Raw genomic sequence first — 20,269 nt, forward strand, 5'->3', positions numbered from 1 at the left:
TTGCACATGTGTGTAGTAAACGCTTTAATTCCCTAAGACCTTCCTTTCCTCCATCTCATACCCCATTAAGCCCGCTTCAGTTTATCTCCTGAATTTCTCCCGAAGCTGTCAACTCTTCCTCAACATCCTAATACTGAACTTGCCTGTCTGTTGCAACTAGGTCCTAACTAGTGTCCATATATCTTGTTTCCTTCCAATCCATCCTGCACACTAGAAACCTTAAAAGCAAGTTGGAACATTGCTCATAGACATCGCTCAAAAACATTGTTTTGAGAATAGAAAACAAACTGTTGGCCTTTAACGCTCTGCGTGGTCTAGAGTCCTCTCTGCTTCTCTAGCCCCATCTTGTGCCACTATTGCCCTCACTTTCTGTGCTTCAGATACACTGAATTAACCTTAGTTCTAACTCATCTTACAGAAGTCAGTTCATATATTATTTTTCACTGTGATTCCTAGCATTAAGGAATTTTATTATCAGGTTTTGTATAAGGACTAAAAGTAAATTATGAAGTGGAAGAATTGAGTTTAAACTATTTCAGTCAACACGCATGTATTAATGATATGATACCTTAGTAGTCAACAGTGGGCTAGGTTCTATCAGGGATACAGAAGTTCTGGCCATCTCTGGTTTTAGATATCCCTGATATTTGTTGAGACCGTTGCATTGTTCTGTTGCCTTTTATCTGTTTTCAAGATGGGAGAACAGGAACAAGGGAAGTATAGGTCATTACAAGGTGGGGTTGAATAAGTGGAGCAGCAAAATGCAAAGCAGAAAGAAGAGGGACCTACCATAGAGGGATATGATTTCCATTTTCAAAGCGCATTCATCCTATGCAGGGAGACAGCCTAACATAAAATTTGCCTAACAAAAAATATATTAACAGGTGGAAAGACTATCTCCCAGTTGAATAGCAGATGCCTGGGACCCGTTTCATTGCTGTCAAAGTTCCTTCAAAAAAGGTGAGCGAAACTTAATACCGTATTCTTCCAGAAATCTGAATTCACCATATAGAGCCCTGGCTCTCAACCCCGTCGTACTCCATTTTCCCTTTTTATAGCAAATAATTTTTACTACCTCTTTTGCTATCCACAAATGGAATTCATAGATAAATACAATCTACTTTTCTACTTAATTAATTAAAAAAACCCAATGGAATGCCCTAGCTCTAAATAAAGAATAAAGTAATTTATAAGAAAGTAATATGTATCTCTGTGTATAAATGTCTGGGGATGACTATACTAGAAATAAAGAAATAGTCAGTTACTTGTACCATGAATGCAAAAAACTGCTTGGAGCTGGCAATACAGCGGTAGGCAAAATTGATGTGGTCCCTGCCTTCTGGGAGTTTACAGTCAGGTTAGGAGACCAACATGAAATAAACAACCATAGAAATAACTATATAGAAGTGACCTTATTTTCTTCCGTCTAATTGTACGTTTGTAAACTACGCTGTGCTAACTTGTATCTGTTCTTTATCCAAATAGTAATTGACTACTATTGTCCCATTTGTAATTATGTGGAAGTTTTCAGAATTGTAAATACATGCTTGTGGATTGAAACTTGGTTAGACTATTACTTTCCCAGATACGTTAAAGCTAGTGATCTTTTTACTCATTCATTCATTCATTCAATAATTCTGACCTTGCTGACTCAGTTTAGCCAGCTCAAATGGTTGTGAAGATTACTAACAGTGTATGTATGCCATCTGCTGATGGCAGATATCTGCTCCTACCAGAAATTAGAAGTTAGAGACAGGAGAAGATCGTGTAAGAGTAGGACGCGGAGATCACCTTCCTCCCCACGGATACCTCAGAGATACATCTACACGTTGAACTGCTCCTATAGAACACCCACTGAACGCTGGCATAAGACCTCAGACCTCCCAAAAGGCAACGAACTCCCCCAGGTACCTGGGTAGGGCAAAAGAAAAAAGAAAAAACAGAGACAAAAGAATAGGGGTGGGACCTGCACCAGTCGGAGGGAGCTGTGAAGGAGGAAAGGTTTCCACACGCTAGAAGCCCCTTCGAGGGCAGAGACTGCAGGTGGTGGAGGGGGGAAGCTTCAGAGCCCTGGAGGAGAGCACAGCAACAGGGGTGCGGAGGGCAAAACGGAGAGATTCCCACACAGAGGATAGGTGCCGACCAGCACTCGCCAGCCCGATAGGCTTGTCTGCTCACCCGCCAGGACTGGCGTGGGCTAGTAGCTGAGGCTTGGGCTTCGGAGCTTACACCCCAGGGAGAGCACTGGGGTTGGTGGCGTGAACACAGCCTGAAGGGGTTAGTGCGCCAAGGCTAGCCGGGAGGGAGTCCGGGAAAAGTCTGCAGCAGCCGAAGAGACAAGAGGCTTATCCTTGCCTCTTTGTTTCCTGGTGCGCTACAAGAGGGGATTAAGAGCACCGCTTAGAGGAGCTCCAGAGACGGGCGCAAGCCGCGACTATCAGCGCGGACCCCAGAGACGGGCATTAGACGCTAAAGCTTCTGCTGCAGCCACCAAGAAGCCCGTGTGCGAGCACAGGTCACTATCCCCACCTCCCCTCCCGGGAGCTTCTGCAGCCCGCCACTGCCAGGGTCCCGTGATCCAGGGACAATTTCCCCTGGAGAATGCACGACGCGTCTCCGGCTGGTGCAACATCACGCCGGCCTCTGTCGCCGCAGGCTCACCCCGCATCCGTACCCCTCTGTCCCTGCAGCTTGAGTGAGCCAGATCCCCCGAATCAGCGGCTCCATTAACCCCGTCCAGTCTGAGTGAAGAACAGATGCCCTCAGGCGATCTACACGCAGGGGCCAAATCCAAAGCTGAGCCCTGGGGGCTGTGTGAATAAAGAAGAGAAAGGGAAATTTCTCGCAGCAGCCTCAGAAGCAGCAGATTAAAGCTCCACAATCAACTTGATGTACCCTGCATCTGTGGAATACCTGAATAGACAACGAATCATTCCAAATTGAGGAGGTGGACTTTGGGAGCAAGATAGATTATTTTTTTCCCTTTTCCTCTTTTTGTGAGTGTGTATGTATATGCTTCTGTGTGAGATTTTGTCTGTATAGCTTTGCTTTCACCATCTGTCCTAGGTGCAAAGTAACGTGAGGAAACCGTTGTAATGTAGCATTGCCAGTGGAATTTTAGCCTTATTCAAAGAGACCGAAGAGTTTCCAAAGCCGATTCAACCCAATGTGTGAAGATTCTGAGACGTAGCATGCGTCAGACTCCCCCATGGCCTTCGGAGAGCAGCTCGTAGGATGCACATTTTACACATCCTTCACTGTCGGCGATGCTACCGTGCTCACTGAGGTGAGTGCAGGTTTCAAGTGCCTCTTGTTAATATGCCTGGTTGTGCCCTTAAGGGCGCCCGGCGCACTTGACTTCCATTAGATCATCCACCTAAGGAGAGGGCTCGGCACGTAGAATTCCCTGCAGTCCCCAGGAAGCAAGCCCTACTCTCTGTGTAAGAGAGACAGGTCTCCCCAGGTAACACTAAAGACTCAGCCTTTCAAATGATTCCACCAGTGGTCACCGTTCCCAATGAAAGCTGCCCTCAGCAAAACTCTGAGCAACGCCAGGGCTCCACAGAGAGTGGCAATTTCTCCTTCTGTAACATTACCTTTTTCTCACCCACCAGGAAGCAAGGCCCCTCCCATGGCATTGCAAACAGGCTTTCTGCCTCAGGAAGAAAAGTCCTTCTCCTTGGCAGCTGGAATGCTTTTTCCCGTCATTCTCAGTTAAATTCCACAGGGAGGAGGGTGTTCAGCTTAAGCTATAAAACCAGCAGCGACCAAAGCCCTATACCTGAAGCTCTCCTTGCTTGAGGCCAAGCACAAAGTCCCTCTCCACTGAGGTCGTTGTCTTCTCAACCATCCTCCTTCTGGCTAGGAAATCTCGCATATATTTTACCAGTTGGATACCAGCCTTTCATGCAAACTAAAGGAATTCGCCTCTACTCACCCTAGGAAAGTAAACTGAGCGCTTCTTGTCTTTCGGCTGAAGGCGAAGTGTATTTCAGAGCTCTGCAACTTTTCACCCACCCACCCAGCTTCCTCTGGTGGGGACTCCATGACAGAGACAGTACACCGTGAGCGAAATCCTGTTCGTCTCCATGTGACAGGACAACAATGTTTACTGCTCCAGAAACGGGCCTTTTTACATAGAGGAAACACTGTCTAGCCAACTCAGGCTTGCACCTCCTACCTGAAGGCAGCTATAAACTAACGAGAGGAGACCGTTGTAGTGCCGGCTTGCCGGGCGAATAGTAGCCTGTGTTATTGTGACTGAGGAGTCTCACATGCCGAATCAATACAGTGTGTGAAATTTCTAAAAGCGAGCACACCTCCGAATCACCCATGACCTAAGGAGAGCAGCTCGCAGGATACAAATTTCACAGTGCGGTTGCTTCTACCGGGTACACGGAGATGAGTGCAGTTTTCAAGTGGCTCTTCACATCTTGCTTGGACTGTCGAGTTAACAGAGCTCCCCAGGTACTTGACTTCCACATGGTCATCCCCCAAAGGACAGAGTGCTGCTCCCTAGACTTTCTCTGCAATAGAGTGTATGCAAGCTGGAATTGTAGCCTTATTCCAAAGTGACCCAAGAGTTTCAAAAGCCAAATCGATACAATGTGTGAAATTCCTGAAATCTCGCTTGCATCAGACTCACCCTTGGCCTCCGGAGTGCAGTTCGTAGGATACTCATTTCACAGTCTTCACTCTAGACGCTTCTACCTTTTACGCTGAGACGAGTGCTGCTTCTTATCTTGCCTCGTTGTCCCTTTAACAGTGCTCCCTTTGCACTTGATCCTCCACCTAAGGCGATGGCTCTGCCCCTAGACTTTCTCTGCAGTATCCAGTGAGCAAGTCCTACTCTCCATGTACGAGAGACAGGTCTAACCAGGCAACATTAAACTTGGCCCTTGCAAATGCTTCCACCAAATGGTCAACGTTCACGATGAAATCTACCCTCGGCAAAGCTCCTCTGAGCATCACCAGGATTCCACGAACAGTGTGAATTTCTCCTTTTGTAATATTATCTTTTTCTCAGCCCTCTGGAAGAGAAGGCCCTTCATATAGCGTTGAAGAAAGCGTTTCTGCTTCAGAAAGGAAGGTACTTCTTTGTGGCAGGTTGAAGGTTTTTCCCTACCATTCTCAGTTAAATACCACCGGGAGGAGGGTCTTCAGGTTAGGCCCTAGAAGCAGCAGCGACCAAAGCCCTATGCCTGCAGCTTTCCTGGCTTGATCCAAGCACGATAGTCCATCTCCACAGAGGTTGGTGTCTTCTCAACCGTCCTTATTTTGGCTTGAAAACGCACATGTGTTTTACCAGTAGGACACCAGCCTTTCAAAAAAAGTAAAATGCATTTGCCTGTAGTTACCCTCGGAAACTAAGCTGAGTGCTTTTTGTCATTCAGCTGACATGAAGGGTATTGCAGAACTCTACAACCATTCTCACACACTGCTCCCTCTGTGGATGACTCTTTGACAGAGACAGCACACAGTGCCCGTATTTCCCTTCTTCTCAATTTGAAAAGACAAAAATGTTTTCTGGTTGGAATACAGATCTTTTAAGGCAGTGGAAACGCTTTCTAGCCAACTCACCCTTGCCCCTCTTACAGATACAAACTAACGTGAGGAAACCGTCATTGTGTAGGCCTGCCAGAGGGGTTGTAGCCTTATTTGGAAGTGAGCGAAGAGTTTCAAAAGGTGAATGAATACAATGTGTGAAGTTTCTGAGATCTAGCATGCATCAGACTCACCCGTGGCCTTTGGAGAACAGCTCATAGGATACACATTTCACACAGCCTTCACTCTAGACGATTCTATCGTGTATGCTGAGATGAATGCATTTTTAAAGTGCCTCTTCTTAATTTGCCCGGTTGTCCCTTTAACAGGGCTCCCCATGCACTTGAATTTCTTTTGATCATCCACCTAAGGAGAGGTATCTGCACCTAGTCTTTCCCTGCAGTACCCAGTAAGCAAGCCCTTCTCTCTGTGTAAGAGACAGGTCTAACCAAGTAACACTAAGGATTCGGCCTTTCAAATACTTCCACTAAACTGTCAACTTTCGCAATGAAAGCTGCCGTTGGTAAAACTCCCCTGGGCACTGCTTGGTCTCCATGCACACTGCGATTTTTTCCTTCTGTAACATTACCTTTTTCTCACCCACCTGGAACACAAGGCCCTTCACATAGCATTGCAGAAAGGCTTTCTGCTTCAGAAAGGAAGCTACTTCTCTTTGGCTGGTTGTACACTTTTGCCTCTCATTCTCAGTTAAATACCACAGGGAGGAGGGTGTTCAGTTTAGGCCATAGAAGCAGCAGATGCATGTCTTACACCTACAGCTCTTCTCTCGTTATCCAAGTGCGAAAGTGCGTCTCCACAGAGGTTAGTGTCTTCTCAGCCATCCTCTTTGTGGCTAGGTATACTCACATATGTTTTACCAGTAGGACATCAGTCTTTCATACAAACTTAAAGGCATTTGCCTCTCGTCACACTAGGAAACTATGCTGAGCCCTTCTCGTCATTCGGCTGAAGACGAAGAGTATTTCAGAACTCTGCAACCATTTTCACACCCTGCTTCCTCTGGTGGTGACTCTTTGACAGAGACAGTACACCATTAATGAAATTCCTTTCGTCTCAGTTTGAGAGGACAAAAATATTTACTGGTCGGAATACGGGCCTTTTAATAGTGGAAATGCTTTCTAGCCAACTCAGGCTTGCATCTCTTACCTGAAGGCAGCTATAAACTAAGCTGAGGAAACTGTTGTAGTGCAGGCTGTCAGACGAATAGTAGCCTGTTTCCGGTGTGACCGAAGAGTTTCACGTGGTGAATCAATACAACGTGTGAAATTTCAGGTATCTATCATGCATCCGACTACCCATGGCTCGCAGGATACAGATTTCACACAGTGGTTGCTTGTACCAGCTACCCTAAGACGAGTGCATTTTTCAAGTGACTCCTCTTATCTTGCTTGGCTGTCCCTTTAACAGGGCTCCGCATGCACTTGACTTCCATTTGATCATCCACCTAAGGAAAGGTCTCTGCACCTAGACTTTCTCTGCTATAGACAGTAAGTAAGCCCTACTCTCCGTGGAAGAGAGACAGGTCTAACCTGGTAACCCAAAGCCTCTTCCTACGAATTGTTTTCACAAACGGTTTCACTTGCCATTTCATACCACCCTTGGCAGTGCTCAGCTGAACATCACCAGACCTCTAACTGCACTGGGTATTCCATCCTTCCTAATATTACTCTTCACTGAAACGTCCGTGCCTGGCCTTGGTACACGTGGGTGTGAAGAAAGGCCTTGTACATAGGGGAGGAATCTGTTTCTGCTAGGAGGGGTGAAAACTTGTGTCTTAACCATTCTTGGTCAAACACCTTATGGAGAAGCATTTCAACTGTGGCCCATATAAGTCTCGAAAAGACCAGTCCTTCCCCAATGCTTTCATCTCTTGGTCACTGGCCTAAGGTCGGTCTCCCAGTCTTTGGTATGTTCTCCCGTTCCTCCTAGTAGCTTGCAAAACTCCGTATGTTTTACCCAGTAGGATGCAAGCCTTGCAACAGTCTTAAAGGCATTCATTTCTAGTCACCCTAGGAAATTAACCTAAGTCTGTCTCTTCATTTAGCTGGAGATGCAAGAATATTGCTGAGTTCAGGAACAATTCACGAAGTCCTACTTCCTTTGGGAATGATTTGTTTTGTTTTGTTTTTTTACAGAAAAAGTACATCATGCCTGAAATTCCTTTCCTCTCGCTTTCAGAAGACACATAGGATTACTGCACAGAACACAAGCCTGTTTAGGCAGTGGAAGTGCTTTCTCTCCAAGTCACCTTTGCACCTCTTAGCTGAATGCAGTTGTAAACTAACATGGGGGAAAAAATCGCCCTGTAGGTACTGGTTTGAATTACAGCTTCTGAGTTCGAATTATGAGGAATCATGCTTCTCCTGCTGTATTCATGTATGTCTGCTTAACAGCCCCAAAATACATACTGCTATATTTGACTAAAGATGGCCAGTGTAGTTCGTCATGTTTGTCTTTCTTCAAGATTCTGATATTCACCTTCTATAAGCTTCTTGCTGTTCTTCTCCCACAAATCGGCCCTGGTATTGATTGGTAAGTGCACTTGAATCTGGACTCTTTCTCCTATCCTCTGCCAACACAGGCATTCAATGTTTAATGCAAATATAATCTTTATCAATTGACACCCAGAGGGATTTGCTTTTGTAGCATACTTCTCAAGATGTTAGACACGTGCTGTATGTTTTCAACCAGCGCTGCCTGTGAGTACAAGATCAATTTTCTCTAACTGCCCGTCAGAAGACTTAACAATTTGCCTGTTCTTGTGAAGGCAGGGAAATTTTGAAGAAGAGTCACTTTTCATTTGCTTCTTGATCTGGAAGTGGAGCTTCTCACTCCCCTCCTTGCCCCTCAGATAGAACAGTGTTAGCCTCCATATTCATAGACCATTTCCTCTGCTTAAAATCCCTCCTTATCTCCTAAATTCATTAATCAACTTGAATTCACTTTCTCTGGGAAAACTCTTTAGAACCTCCAGGAAGAATTTTTCTCTCTTCAGAGCTTCTTACTTTGTATCCCTATAGAGAAATTCTCACAGTGTACAGTCATTATGTGTTTACCCAGCCTTCCAGCTCTCTCTAGTCTACGGGATCCCCAGGCAGGGACGTAGTCTGCTTTACCCTTGGAACTCACCAAATCTGACCCAAAATGTTATGGGTATACTTACTTATTGAATGAATGAATGAAGGCAAAGTTTGGAAATGAAAAGAGTAGTAAACTCAAAAAAGTTTGCTAGGCAAATACTTCTGTGGTCAAATACATATTAGAAAAGTGAAACATAGAGAAAATATTACATAAGCTACTGAAATTTTGTGTGTTGGAGTGTTTTCATTTTCTTGAGTATCCATGAGCTTTTATAGGAATGTTTCAAAAATTATTTTTCAGCTTTAAATGCTATTTGTTTATTCTTGATTTCATTCATTCATTCAACAGTTATTTATTGCAAACTATACATCAGAAAACATCATGCTATTAATTCAGGTTTATATAATGTTGTTATTAACATTATTATACTGAAGCTACCTGAAAATATTAATAAAATGCATAATATTCTGCTGCTTAACATAATAGTGGAAAGACATTGTGCCTTAGGGCTTGTGAGAAATTAACTAGTTCAGGTTAACTGTCTTATTTACTATAGCTACGTATGGCATAGCTTTTATATCCTGTATTAATTATTTTGAATTAAGTTAAAAATAAAATCTAGTGGGTTCTGTAAAAAAAGATAGACTCTTTCCTTAAAGCTCTTTTTATTAATATCTTTTTGAATTTTATTTTCTTAAGCCGTATCTAGGTGAAAACTATATTAGCCAAATGGATGAAAAAATGAACAGAGCATTTTGAATGAATATAACTATTTCAACATAAGCAAATTAGTACTTCACATATAAGGAAAATGTGGACATTGTCCTTTCCTTGTGGACACAGGTACTATGAGGGAATCATATTTGTTGATTAATAACTTATATGGGTCAGAAAGTTAACAGTATGTGGTGAATGAAAAATCTTTGATGCAGACATCCAAAAATGTTTGAAAACATCAAAGTTAAGCAAATGTTGATCAAACTGAGTTTTTCAAACAAGGACAAGTTGCGCATAAACTGAATGTAGTATTTAAAAAATTGCACTGCACATAGTTAAAAGCATAGGCTGTTTTTTTACACTAAATTTCGTATTTCTTGTTATGCACATTTGGTTTTTCAACACATTGATTTATTAAACTTATATCTCAATGTGATTTGTTTATAAATAATTGTTGAACAAGTGAAAATAAATTTCAGAGTCGGGAAAAATACTAGGAACAAGTTTAATTACTTGTCAGTGAATAATAACTGCATTCAGACAATTTAGGATTGAGCTTCTTTTAAATTAAAAAAAAGTAGAAATCCTTGTTATTTTAAAGTCTTTAAAGAAAAGTATTTGTTTAAGGATTACCTATCCTAATTAAGTGGTGTTGATTTTGGTTACCTTATCAGCACACAGTCCTCTGCCTATTAGATCATTTTGTGGACTGGTTTGATTTTAGCCAGATTATCCACTGAGTACATATACAAAGCGGAGAACTTTACATTAAAGAAACATTTGGAATGGGTTTTCAGCTGTGTCGACAAGGGATGACTTCTATCCAGGCCCTTTGTGGCTGAGTTGCACAAAGAGAGTATCTAACATTGACAGAATGCAATCCCAGGCACTCTTCCAAGTATTCCATCTGCATGATTTCATTCAGTACTGACAGCAACGCTATTAAGGTGGCTATTAATATTATTATCTTTATTTATTTATTTTACAGAAGAGGAAACGGGTGTACAGACGTTAACTTGCACGATGTCACACGGACAGAGGGAGGTGCACCAGGATTCAAACGCGCAGTTTGACTCCTGAGCCTGCAAACGTCTCTGTCTTGCTATTCTGTCCCATCTGTCAGTGCACTAGTCCGTTAGTACACTCCTGCGATTCGCAGAACTTAATGTCTGTAACAACTGTGGCAAAACGAACGATGGATGTGCTTTGTGCGGCTGAAGATCCTAACTCCACTGACAAGCGCCAGCTCTCAGCTCGCAGGTGGGAGCTGGACAGGTCCTGTCTCCTAGGTAATGACTGAAGCACAGGCGGCCTATAAAGCACCCTTCTCCCCAGACCCACAGGGCTGATGTCATTTCCTTCGTCTGGGCGGTCGCACCAGTGACACGGCGGGCTGTAGGGCGGTGTTAGGTACCCGAGAGACCTGCGGCGCGGTATGTCACTTCCTCCCGGAGACGCTGTTTCCTAGCAACCGCTTCCCACCTGCGTTCTTAGTACCGCCTCCTCGCTCGCTGCAGAGTTGGTCTCAGAGAGCAGCCAGGCGCAGGCCCAGGAGAGGGGCCAACAGCTGGTTCCTCCGGTCGCGAGGAGACATCCGCAGAAATGCAGAGTGAGTACAGACCGCGGGACTTGGGGCTTGTGGAGAATCGGGGCGGAGGCGGCGCTCGGCTGTGCACCGACGGGTGCTTGGTCGGCGACACGGGGCAGAGCGGGCAGGGACAGGGGGCCATCTGGCCGGGCCGGAGCAGTCCCCCGCCCCGCGCTGCTGAGGGCGGCGGGGAGGGTGAGCAGCCTCTGCCTGGAACACTGGAAACGTCCACAGGACCATTTAACAGAGATTTTAATGCAGTCCATCGCAGAAGCTTCCTTTTTTTTTTTTTTTTTTTTCCTCGGTACGCGGACCTCTCACTGTTGTGGCCTCTCCCGTTGCGGAGCACAGGCTCCGGACGCGCAGGCTCAGCGGCCATGGCTCACGGGCCCAGCTGCTCCGCGGCATGTGGGATCTTTCCGGACCGGGGCACGAACCCGTGTCCCCTGCATCGGCAGGCGGACTCTCAACCACTGCGCTACCAGGGAAGCCCTTTTTGTTTTATCTAATAGTATTTCAACACTTGTGAGAGGGAAGAGTGGCTGGAAAAATATCACTATTTACGATCTTTTTCTTTCCCAGCACTGTATGTAAACTTTTTTTAAAAAATGGTGATGTTCTTAGTTATGTACACTAATTCCCCTACCTATGAACCTTCAAGTTGCGAACTTTAAAAGATTCGAACCTGCGTTCTCACGTCCAATCACGTACGTTAGTTCACGTGTATGGTGTACACTGTCACGTGTGTGCGTCCTCTACAAGTGGTTGTACTTTTGTGTACTTTACAGTACTGTATAGGGCACAGTAGTTCAGTATCTTTATTTCAAGCCCAGGATGCCCGGAAGCAAGAGGGTAGATAGAATTGAATGCAGCCAGGAAGCAGAACATGTGCCATCAACGTCAGGCATGAGTGAAATTGCAGCTTGCCCTCCGTCTCCTATTGCTGACAATCCTTCAACTCTGCCATCTCCCACCACCTCTCCCTCCTCCAGTCAGTAACTCTTCTTGCCTGTTCACCTGATGCCGGCGCCTATATGCTAGTTGTTGTACTGTACTACTGTTGGGTACCTAGGCTAAATTTGTTGGACTTACGAACAAATTGGATTTACAAACACAATCTCGGAATGGAACTCATTGGTATGTAGGGGACTTCTGTACTTCAGGGGTCCCCAACCCCAGGCCGCAGACCCCTGTTAGGAACCAGGAACCGGACCGCACAGCAGTGGGTGAACGGCGGGCGAGTGAGCGAAGCTTCATCTGCCGCCCCCCGTCGCTCCCCATCGCTTGCATTACCGCCCGAACAATTCCCCCCACCCACCATCTGTGGAAAAATTGTCTTCCACGAAACTGGTCCCTGGTGCCAAAAAGGTTGGGGAACGTTGCTGTGCTTTATGCTGACAGTCGTCTTCTTGGTAGCCTTTTAAATAAGTATGGCTGTTTTGTAGGCTATATTATACTTTTTGAATGGAAGAGAGGTGAAAAAGTTTCTATTTTAATTGGCAACAACCTATTGCACTCATTATTTAAATGAGTGCAATAATTGTAAAACTTATTTAGGATAATAAAATAATTGTAGAAATATTTTTGGATAACTTCAGTTTGAATTTTATTTTTCTGAAAACAAGTTTGATAGTAGAATTTGCTTTTTCTTTACAAAAACTCTGTTTATTACTCTGCTACTTAAAAGTGAAGATATAGCTCAATGTTCATATGATGCTTTTCTGGTTTTTGTTTGGCTTTGGGGGCAGGGAGGGAGTACTAAGTGTAGTAATGGAAATTTTCAAGCATGCAAAAAAGTCTGATTTGTTTTTTATATATTTCAGCCACCATCAGAGGTTGAATTATCCCTATCATTTGTTAGCCATTTTATAAAATTAGATGAAACTATGTCTGATGAAGTTTTTAACACAACTTTGGCATATACAAAGAGTCCAAAAGTCACCAAAAGAACTACTTTCCAGGTAAAGTATTTTTATTTTGAATAATTTTAAAAGGTAAACACTGTATTGGGAATATTGGACTTGAAAGTGCTTCTATTCAATACAACAGTCCTATGTAAAGCTGGAGTAAATCTATGTTTCTTTTGAAATTTTTCAGATGATTGTATTTGGGCTCCAGTATTACCAACTCTTCTTTGTGTCTTTAAGACTACCAAACTAAACTCAATACTAGATTCTTAGTATATTAAAAGTTAAATTAGCTTTTAAAAGTTGAATAGCAGTTTCTAATTGCCATTTTCATATAAAAAATGTTTCCCCCCCCCCCGGTGTAACATTATAACATTTAGGCTTTCTCTGTCCAGTCACTACAATTTTGAACTCAGCCTCTAAATTTGCAGTATTGATTACATCTGTTAACAGCAATACGCTGAAACAAAAGATCATAAAGAATACCAGTTTCTTCCATAATGCCAATTTATAATGAACCCTAAGTTGAGTCCTTCGATTCATTTGCTTGGTGTTGTCTGTCTTCTTTAATTTAACCCAAAGGTCCATGAGGAAAGGAATTGTCTGTGATGTTCTGCATTGAGTCTTAAGGGTTGGGTGCATGGCATAAGGTAGGCTTTCAGTGAATATCTGTTAAATGAATGAAACCTAAGTTTTAAGGCAGTTACTAATCAAGCATTATTTGTTTAAAGAATTAATTCAATATATGAGACCTCCACATTTGGGTAGAAATTGATTTCAGTTATCTCATTTCAGGATGAACTAATAAAAGCAATTACAGCTCGCTCAGCCAGACAAAGAAGTTCTGAATACTCAGATGACTTTGACAGTGATGAGATTGGTATGTGAGAACATGGGAAAGTAAACCACTTCTCTTATTTTTGCTTCTTTAGTTAGGTTTAGCCCAACCCTGAAAAAAAATCACTATGTTAAAATAATACCTATGAATTCACAGGTTTTAGATCTCCAACTTTTTAATGAATAAAAAGCCACTCTTAATTTAAAGAAGTTGTATGATTGTCCTTGGTTTTTTTCTGAATGTATGTATGAAAATAAAATTTAACTGACAGCAGATTTGCTTGTTTGTGGTAAACCATATTGGAGATAACAAGTTCATCTTTAAGGTCAACCCTATGAGGTAATAACTAGGGCCCATAGAACTAAACTTTGTGCACGTTAGGATCACTTTTATAATGCTTTTTATAAATCAAGGGTTTTTTGGCTATGAAAGGGAATCAGTTTAAAAAACCCAATATATCAGTATTGTATGGTTAATTTGGTTTCTTTTGATTATGTAAAATATTAATATTTTACATTTCAGGATAAACATACAAAATTCTAAACTTGAAATTCAGTGTTTTATACTTTCAGTGAATAACTCTCAATGTTCTCTGTAAAAGTAATCAGAACAATAGTTAAATCATTGCTTTATAGTTCGGTTAAGCATTCTTTATTATTCTTCTCATAGTAAAATCTAATACTGTGGTATGGATGGAATTGCATTTCCAGAAATTTTTATGAAAAAACATTATTAGCAAATTCTTCCATTTACAAATATTGTTGGTTTTATGAAGTTTTTGATAAAACAAAAGAAAAGCTTTACAGTCCAAAATCTAACTTAAATGTCCCTGGCTGATTATTACTTTGAAGAAATTTTGAAGGAGTTTTCTCAGAGCAAGCACAGTGCTTGGCTTGACAAACTATTCATACTCGATAAGTATGTTTTGAATAAATTAATGAAACTGAAATTTTTATTTTACTAATGCCAATAAAACCTGCCAAAGTTCGCTGTTTTTTAGGGCTGCAAATCTATTCACAGTTGTAAATTCATTTCCAGTCTTTAAGGTAATCTTTTTGATTGATGTAATCTTTAAAACTTTAAAATACACTATTGAAAATATTTTTTCTCTTCTGTTTTTCAGTTTCCTTAGGTGATTTTTCTGACACCTCAGTAGATGAAAATTCAGTTAAGAAAAAGATTAATGATTTTCATACATCAGATGATGAAGAAAAGAATTCTCCGAAACTGTCTTTTTTGAAAACCAAGAAATCAATCAATGATGTGAGGAAAGATGAGCAAGTAGTCTCTATCAAAAATGATGAGATGGCACCTGATGGTGGTAAAGGCATGATTGTAAATCCCTTATCTGAATCTCAAAATAAACAACAAGAAGTTGAAAAAGAGAAAATTAAAATGGAAACGAAACCTAGAATTCTTCTAATCAAAAGCAGCATCTTCAGGTAATTTGTTAGGTTACTGTAATTGCATTTCTTGAAAATTTACTTTAAGATAATCACAAAATACTTTTATATGGTAGCTAATAGATTTTTTAAATTATTTTTATTTATTTATTATTTATATTTGGCTGCGTTGGGTCTTCGTTGCCGCTCACAGGCTTTCTCTAGTTGTGGAGAGCAGGGACTACTCTTCGTTGCAGTGCACAGGCTTCTCATTGAAGTGGCTTCTCTTGTTGTGGAGCATGGGCTCTAGGCGTGCGGGCTTCAGTAGTTGTGCTGCATGGGTTCAGTAGCTGTGGTTCACGGGCTTTAGAGCACAGGCTCAGTAGTTGTGGTGCATGGGCTTAGTTGCTCCGTGGCATGTGGGAATCTTCCCAGACCAGGGATTGAACCCGTGTCCCCCACATTGGCAGGCGGATTCTTAACCAGCTGCATATGGTGGCTAGTAGATATTTAAGAAAAAAAAAATCAGACTTAACCTTTCAATTTTACAGATATAAATAAAAATAATAGAACATGTAGAGAAAAACCATAAGTTCTGATGTCCAGTTGTACGTTCAGTTTTATATCTCTGCTAGTGCCTGATAGCTGGCCAAAGTACCTTCAGTTATCCACAGCTGTGGCTCCAAAGCTCCTGGGTCCAACCTTGCTTAGGCCTGTGAGCTCCAATTTTGTTTTTAGCAGTGGAACTACAATGGAATCCTTTCTAATCCATTTCACACTCCAGACATCAGGGTTATAGCAGCATTGGGGCTAGTCCTTAAAACAATAATCATTTCCATACAGCCATTTGCCAGAATATTTGTTTGGCATTTGTATATTTGAAGGGGGTGGTGGGGGTAGGTGTTGTTGCTGTCATTGTTTAAGCCTCCAGATTTTCCTTAAGAAAAGAGAATCTCCATTTGGTTTCTCTGTTCCTCAGGAAAATCCACTAAAACTCAATTTTCTGTGGGGATATTCCTGGTATGATTACAGTAGTTTCTTCACAGTTCTACTGAGCTCTGTGCATAGTGCAGCAGAGATGGAGTGAAGCAGGCACCAACTGCTGTGACATCCCCTGGGCTGTCACGCAGAAACAAGGGCATAGAAGTTTAAGGATTTGGAGTCTTCCAGTCTTTTTATGTTCTATAGAAAAAATAGTAGTTGATGCTAACCTTCACAAAAACCTCTTCCCTTCATATCATCATTAAATATGGTACTGGTAAGTATTTCATACTTTACATAATAGCACTGGTAACCTTAGGCAAAGCTATATTTCAGACACTCCTTTTTCCACCCCCACAATTCCATTCCACTTTCAAATGAGGAGAAGATAAAGCAAGCAGGGATACTAGGGGAAAAAGCTACTGCAAGTTAGTTATGTGTGACCTCAGCCGTAGGGTAAGCCTCACTGTCTTCATGAGGAGGGGGAGGAAACCTGCTCTCCTTTCCTACAGAATTGTTTTAAGAATCTACTGAATTATATCTCAAACTATAAACTTCTACAAAAGTGTAAGCACAAGGCCTAATGAAACACAATTAACTTGCTAAAATGTACCTTCCCAGTGTACTGAGTAAAATCAAAAATGGAGAGAAGGGAAATGTAATCAAGAGTGAATAATCCATTACATCACCATTTCCCAAAGTATGTTCCACAGTTTGTTCATTGGTATTGAGGGGAAAACACAGAGTTATAGGAATTTTAAACCAATTTCTTTATGAACTTCTTGGAACTGTTAATAAAGACATATGCACGGTAAATCTTCAGGAAAGAATATGCAGTGTTTCCTAGTCTCAGTTGAGTTTAAAAACCTATTTTTATGGATTACGTTTATCCTATTTGTCCTGATTCTAAAAAGCTTTTCATTAGGTTAATAAGAAAATGTGAGCATATTATAGAAGCTAAAAATTAGTCTGATATAGATAGAAGTACTATAATTAGAACTTTATGGTAGATAATCAGCAATAATCCATCCCATTTAATATCTTTTTTAAAACCTGTGACAAATTATAAAATAACTAGAGAAATACTGTATTTTGACCACAAGATAGCTCAGGATTCTAAATGTGCAATACTGTATTTTTAAACAATCATTAACCATTTGCAATTCAGTATATGTAGGATAAAAAAATTACCAAAACAAGTAATCATTTACATTTGATTGTAAAATAAAACATTTTGATAATGTAGAGATGTATTTTTTTTTCTTTCTGAAAACTTGATGATGCTTCTGGAAGTGGAATTTTGGTATAAAATATATTAAAATCATTATTCCTAGGTTATTCAAGTTGAAGAAAAAACTTGAGGCTGCTGGTTAGTGCCTGGCATGTAGAATTCAGTTAAGTATTTGAATGTTTAAATGAATAATTCATTCATTAAAGAAGGAAAGTGGTTAATGAGCTTAGCTTTATTCTTCTCTAAATTTTTAGACTTTTTTTTCTTATAGAGTTTAGAACTTAATATTTTTAATGTGGTGAGATATTGCTGAGTATCACTTAATGCTTTCTAAAAATATTAGAACCTGAAAGTTTCCTTTGTTCTTGCTTGTCTGCTGTAACTAGTACAATAATCAAACTCTTTCACTTTTATCAGGTAGTGGTCACATTGGTAGTGATTGTAGAAAGTAATTTTTACAGGTTATGCTGTTTTTATTTTAACTTTAAAGCAGGAGAACCTTGACTACATTAGCATTGGAGTCTGGGTGCTCCTGCTTTAATCCCACAAACTAGAGTTTATGACTATGGGCACATGAGCCTCTTTGTTCCTCATTTTATTTACCTGTAAAATGGAGACAATATTTGAACCACCACTAGGGGTTTGAGGCAATTAAGTTAAATTCATGTATTTGAAGTGCTTAGAGCAATCTTGGCATAAATTAAGTACTCTATAAATGCTTTTACTATTCATTTTATTATTCAGCATTTGTTCATAAGCAGATCATCTTATTTATCCCACATATTTATTGTGGGTACGATATGTTTCACTGTTACAAGCACTGTGATAGTAGCTATCACTGTGGCATTACAAAGACTTAGTACCAATCCTTCCAATACTGTCTTAGGCCGTTCGGGCTGCTGTAACTGAATACCACAAGACTGGGTAGATTATCACCAACAGAAACCTATTTCTTACAGTTCTGGAGGCTGGAAGTCTGAAATCACAGAGCTCACATGGTTGGATAGGGCCCTCTTCCGGGTTGCAGGCTTCTCATTGTATCTTTATGTGGTGCAAAGGGCAAAGGAACTTTGTAGAGCATTATTTTAAGGGCATTAATCCCATTCATGAAGATTTTACCCTCATGACTTAGTCACCTTCCAAAGGACCTCACCTCCTAATACGTCACTTTTGGGGTTAAGATTTCAACATAAGAATTGGGTGGAGACACAAACATTCAGACCATAGCAAAGACTTTACAATTTGGTGGGAAGGTGTATAAAAGGTATAGTAAGAACACAGGAAAGTGGGCATCTAAATTTACCTGAGGGCATCAGGGAAGGCTTCCTAGAGGAGCTGGTGTCAATAGCTATAACTGACAAATAATAATACCTGTAGTCAGGACTCTCAGATGCAAATGACCCAATTCAAACATCAGTGGAAAGAGTTTATCCCTGTGTTGAGCATGGATGTCAGAAGTCCTTGCTTTAGGTGTGATTAAGTATAGAGAATCGGTATTTCTATATCATCAGGATTCTCTCTTTTTACTTTTGTCCTCCCTCCCTGACCCTCTCATTCTCTTCCTCCTGCACTGTCACTGCCCCATTAATTCCATCCCTTGGTCCATTTTTCTGTCATTTGGTTTCCTTGTCTCAGACAGCCTCTTCACTTGGCAGCAGAGAATGCCACTAGTGGTCTCTAAATCACATCCTTCCAAGCTCCATGGCCTTAAAGGCATATCCACCAACTCCAAGTAGAAAAATCCTGACCTCCTGACTGCCTGCTGTGGTCAGGGGAAATGAAGTTTCTGTGATAAGCTGCACAGGAAGGAGAGGGCTACATCACATGCCCATCATTCTCACTGAGGTATGGAGGAGATATTTATTAACCCACAGAATCACATGGATAGAAAGGAGGAGAGGCTACCCAAAAAGAAAACAGGAGTGGTGGACAAACCAGAACAGGAAATGTCTATACAATCATTGATATTCATTGAGCACTTCCCATGTGTCAGGCACTGTGTTGTGTGCTTTGTATGTATTATCTTACTCAAGTCCCATGAGAACTTTAGCAAATCTTAGCTAATTCTACCTATAGGAAAACTGGAGTGTGTGACGGTTATCTGATTCGTGTAAGTTTACAATGCTAATAAGTGTCAGAACAAGATTCAAATATGAAATATCTGAAATAGGCAACCCCATACAGAGACTGGGTAGAATGGTTGTTATGAGGGGCTGGAGGGAGAGAGAAATGAGAGTTGCTAGTCAACAGATGTGAAGTTTCAGTTATGCAAGATGAATAAGTTTTAGAGCTCTGCCTTTTGGCATTGTGCCTTTAGTTAATAATACTGTAATATGCACTTGAAAATTTGTTAAGAGGGTGGATCTCCTATTAAGTGTTATTACCACAATAAAAAAAATGACTCAAAACCAGGCATTATACAATATTCTGCTTAAACTGAGGTTCCAAAGACAGGCAAGCATTTTTCAGGAGGAGAAACAGGAAGTGGACATCCTAGGCAGAGGGAGAGCTTGGGTGGCAAGCTCTGGTGGCAGGAGGCATGTGGCACAGCTGCAGAAGGACAGTGAGCCCAGCATTTCAGGACAGATTACTAAGTGGGTGTGTCAGTGATGAGGCAGCACAGGTAGCCAGAGACAAAACCATGAAACATTTTATATTGTTCAGAGGCAATGAGCTTTTTATTCTGTAAGACTGGCTGATGGGGAGCCATTGAAAAATTTTGTGGAGAGGAGTGATGTGATCTGATTTGTGTTTTATAAATATCACTGAGGCAGTAATCTAGGCAAGAGTGGATGAGGAACTGAGAGTGGGGATGTAGAAAGTGGGATAAATGAGAGAGAAATTTAGCAAGTAGAATGGATAGGGTATTGTGATTCTTTGGATTTTGAGGGAGGAATCTAAGATGACTCTTGGATTTTGGATTGGACATTTGACCAGAGTTTAGGACATACCTAAAATTGGTAATGAAACATTTATAGT

General features: G+C 41.3%; 1 protein-coding gene across 1 annotated transcript in view; it reads left to right on the top strand.

The window, feature by feature from the left end:
* The window catches only part of MAP9 (microtubule associated protein 9), a 55,780-nt gene that overhangs the window by 10,217 nt on the left and 25,294 nt on the right, over positions 1-20,269 (top strand). Inside the window, 10 exon segments of the mRNA XM_073805459.1 lie at positions 885-960; positions 1,720-1,907; positions 2,691-3,286; positions 3,615-5,089; positions 6,480-8,097; positions 9,346-9,489; positions 10,352-10,972; positions 12,775-12,912; positions 13,654-13,738; positions 14,820-15,129. Of these exon segments, the coding sequence (XP_073661560.1) occupies positions 12,838-12,912; positions 13,654-13,738; positions 14,820-15,129 (470 nt within the window). The 5' untranslated portion in view covers positions 885-960; positions 1,720-1,907; positions 2,691-3,286; ... (3 more) ...; positions 10,352-10,972; positions 12,775-12,837.

Source organism: Tursiops truncatus, chromosome 5 (genome assembly GCF_011762595.2).
Source record: "Tursiops truncatus isolate mTurTru1 chromosome 5, mTurTru1.mat.Y, whole genome shotgun sequence".
Lineage (NCBI taxonomy): Eukaryota > Metazoa > Chordata > Mammalia > Artiodactyla > Delphinidae > Tursiops > Tursiops truncatus.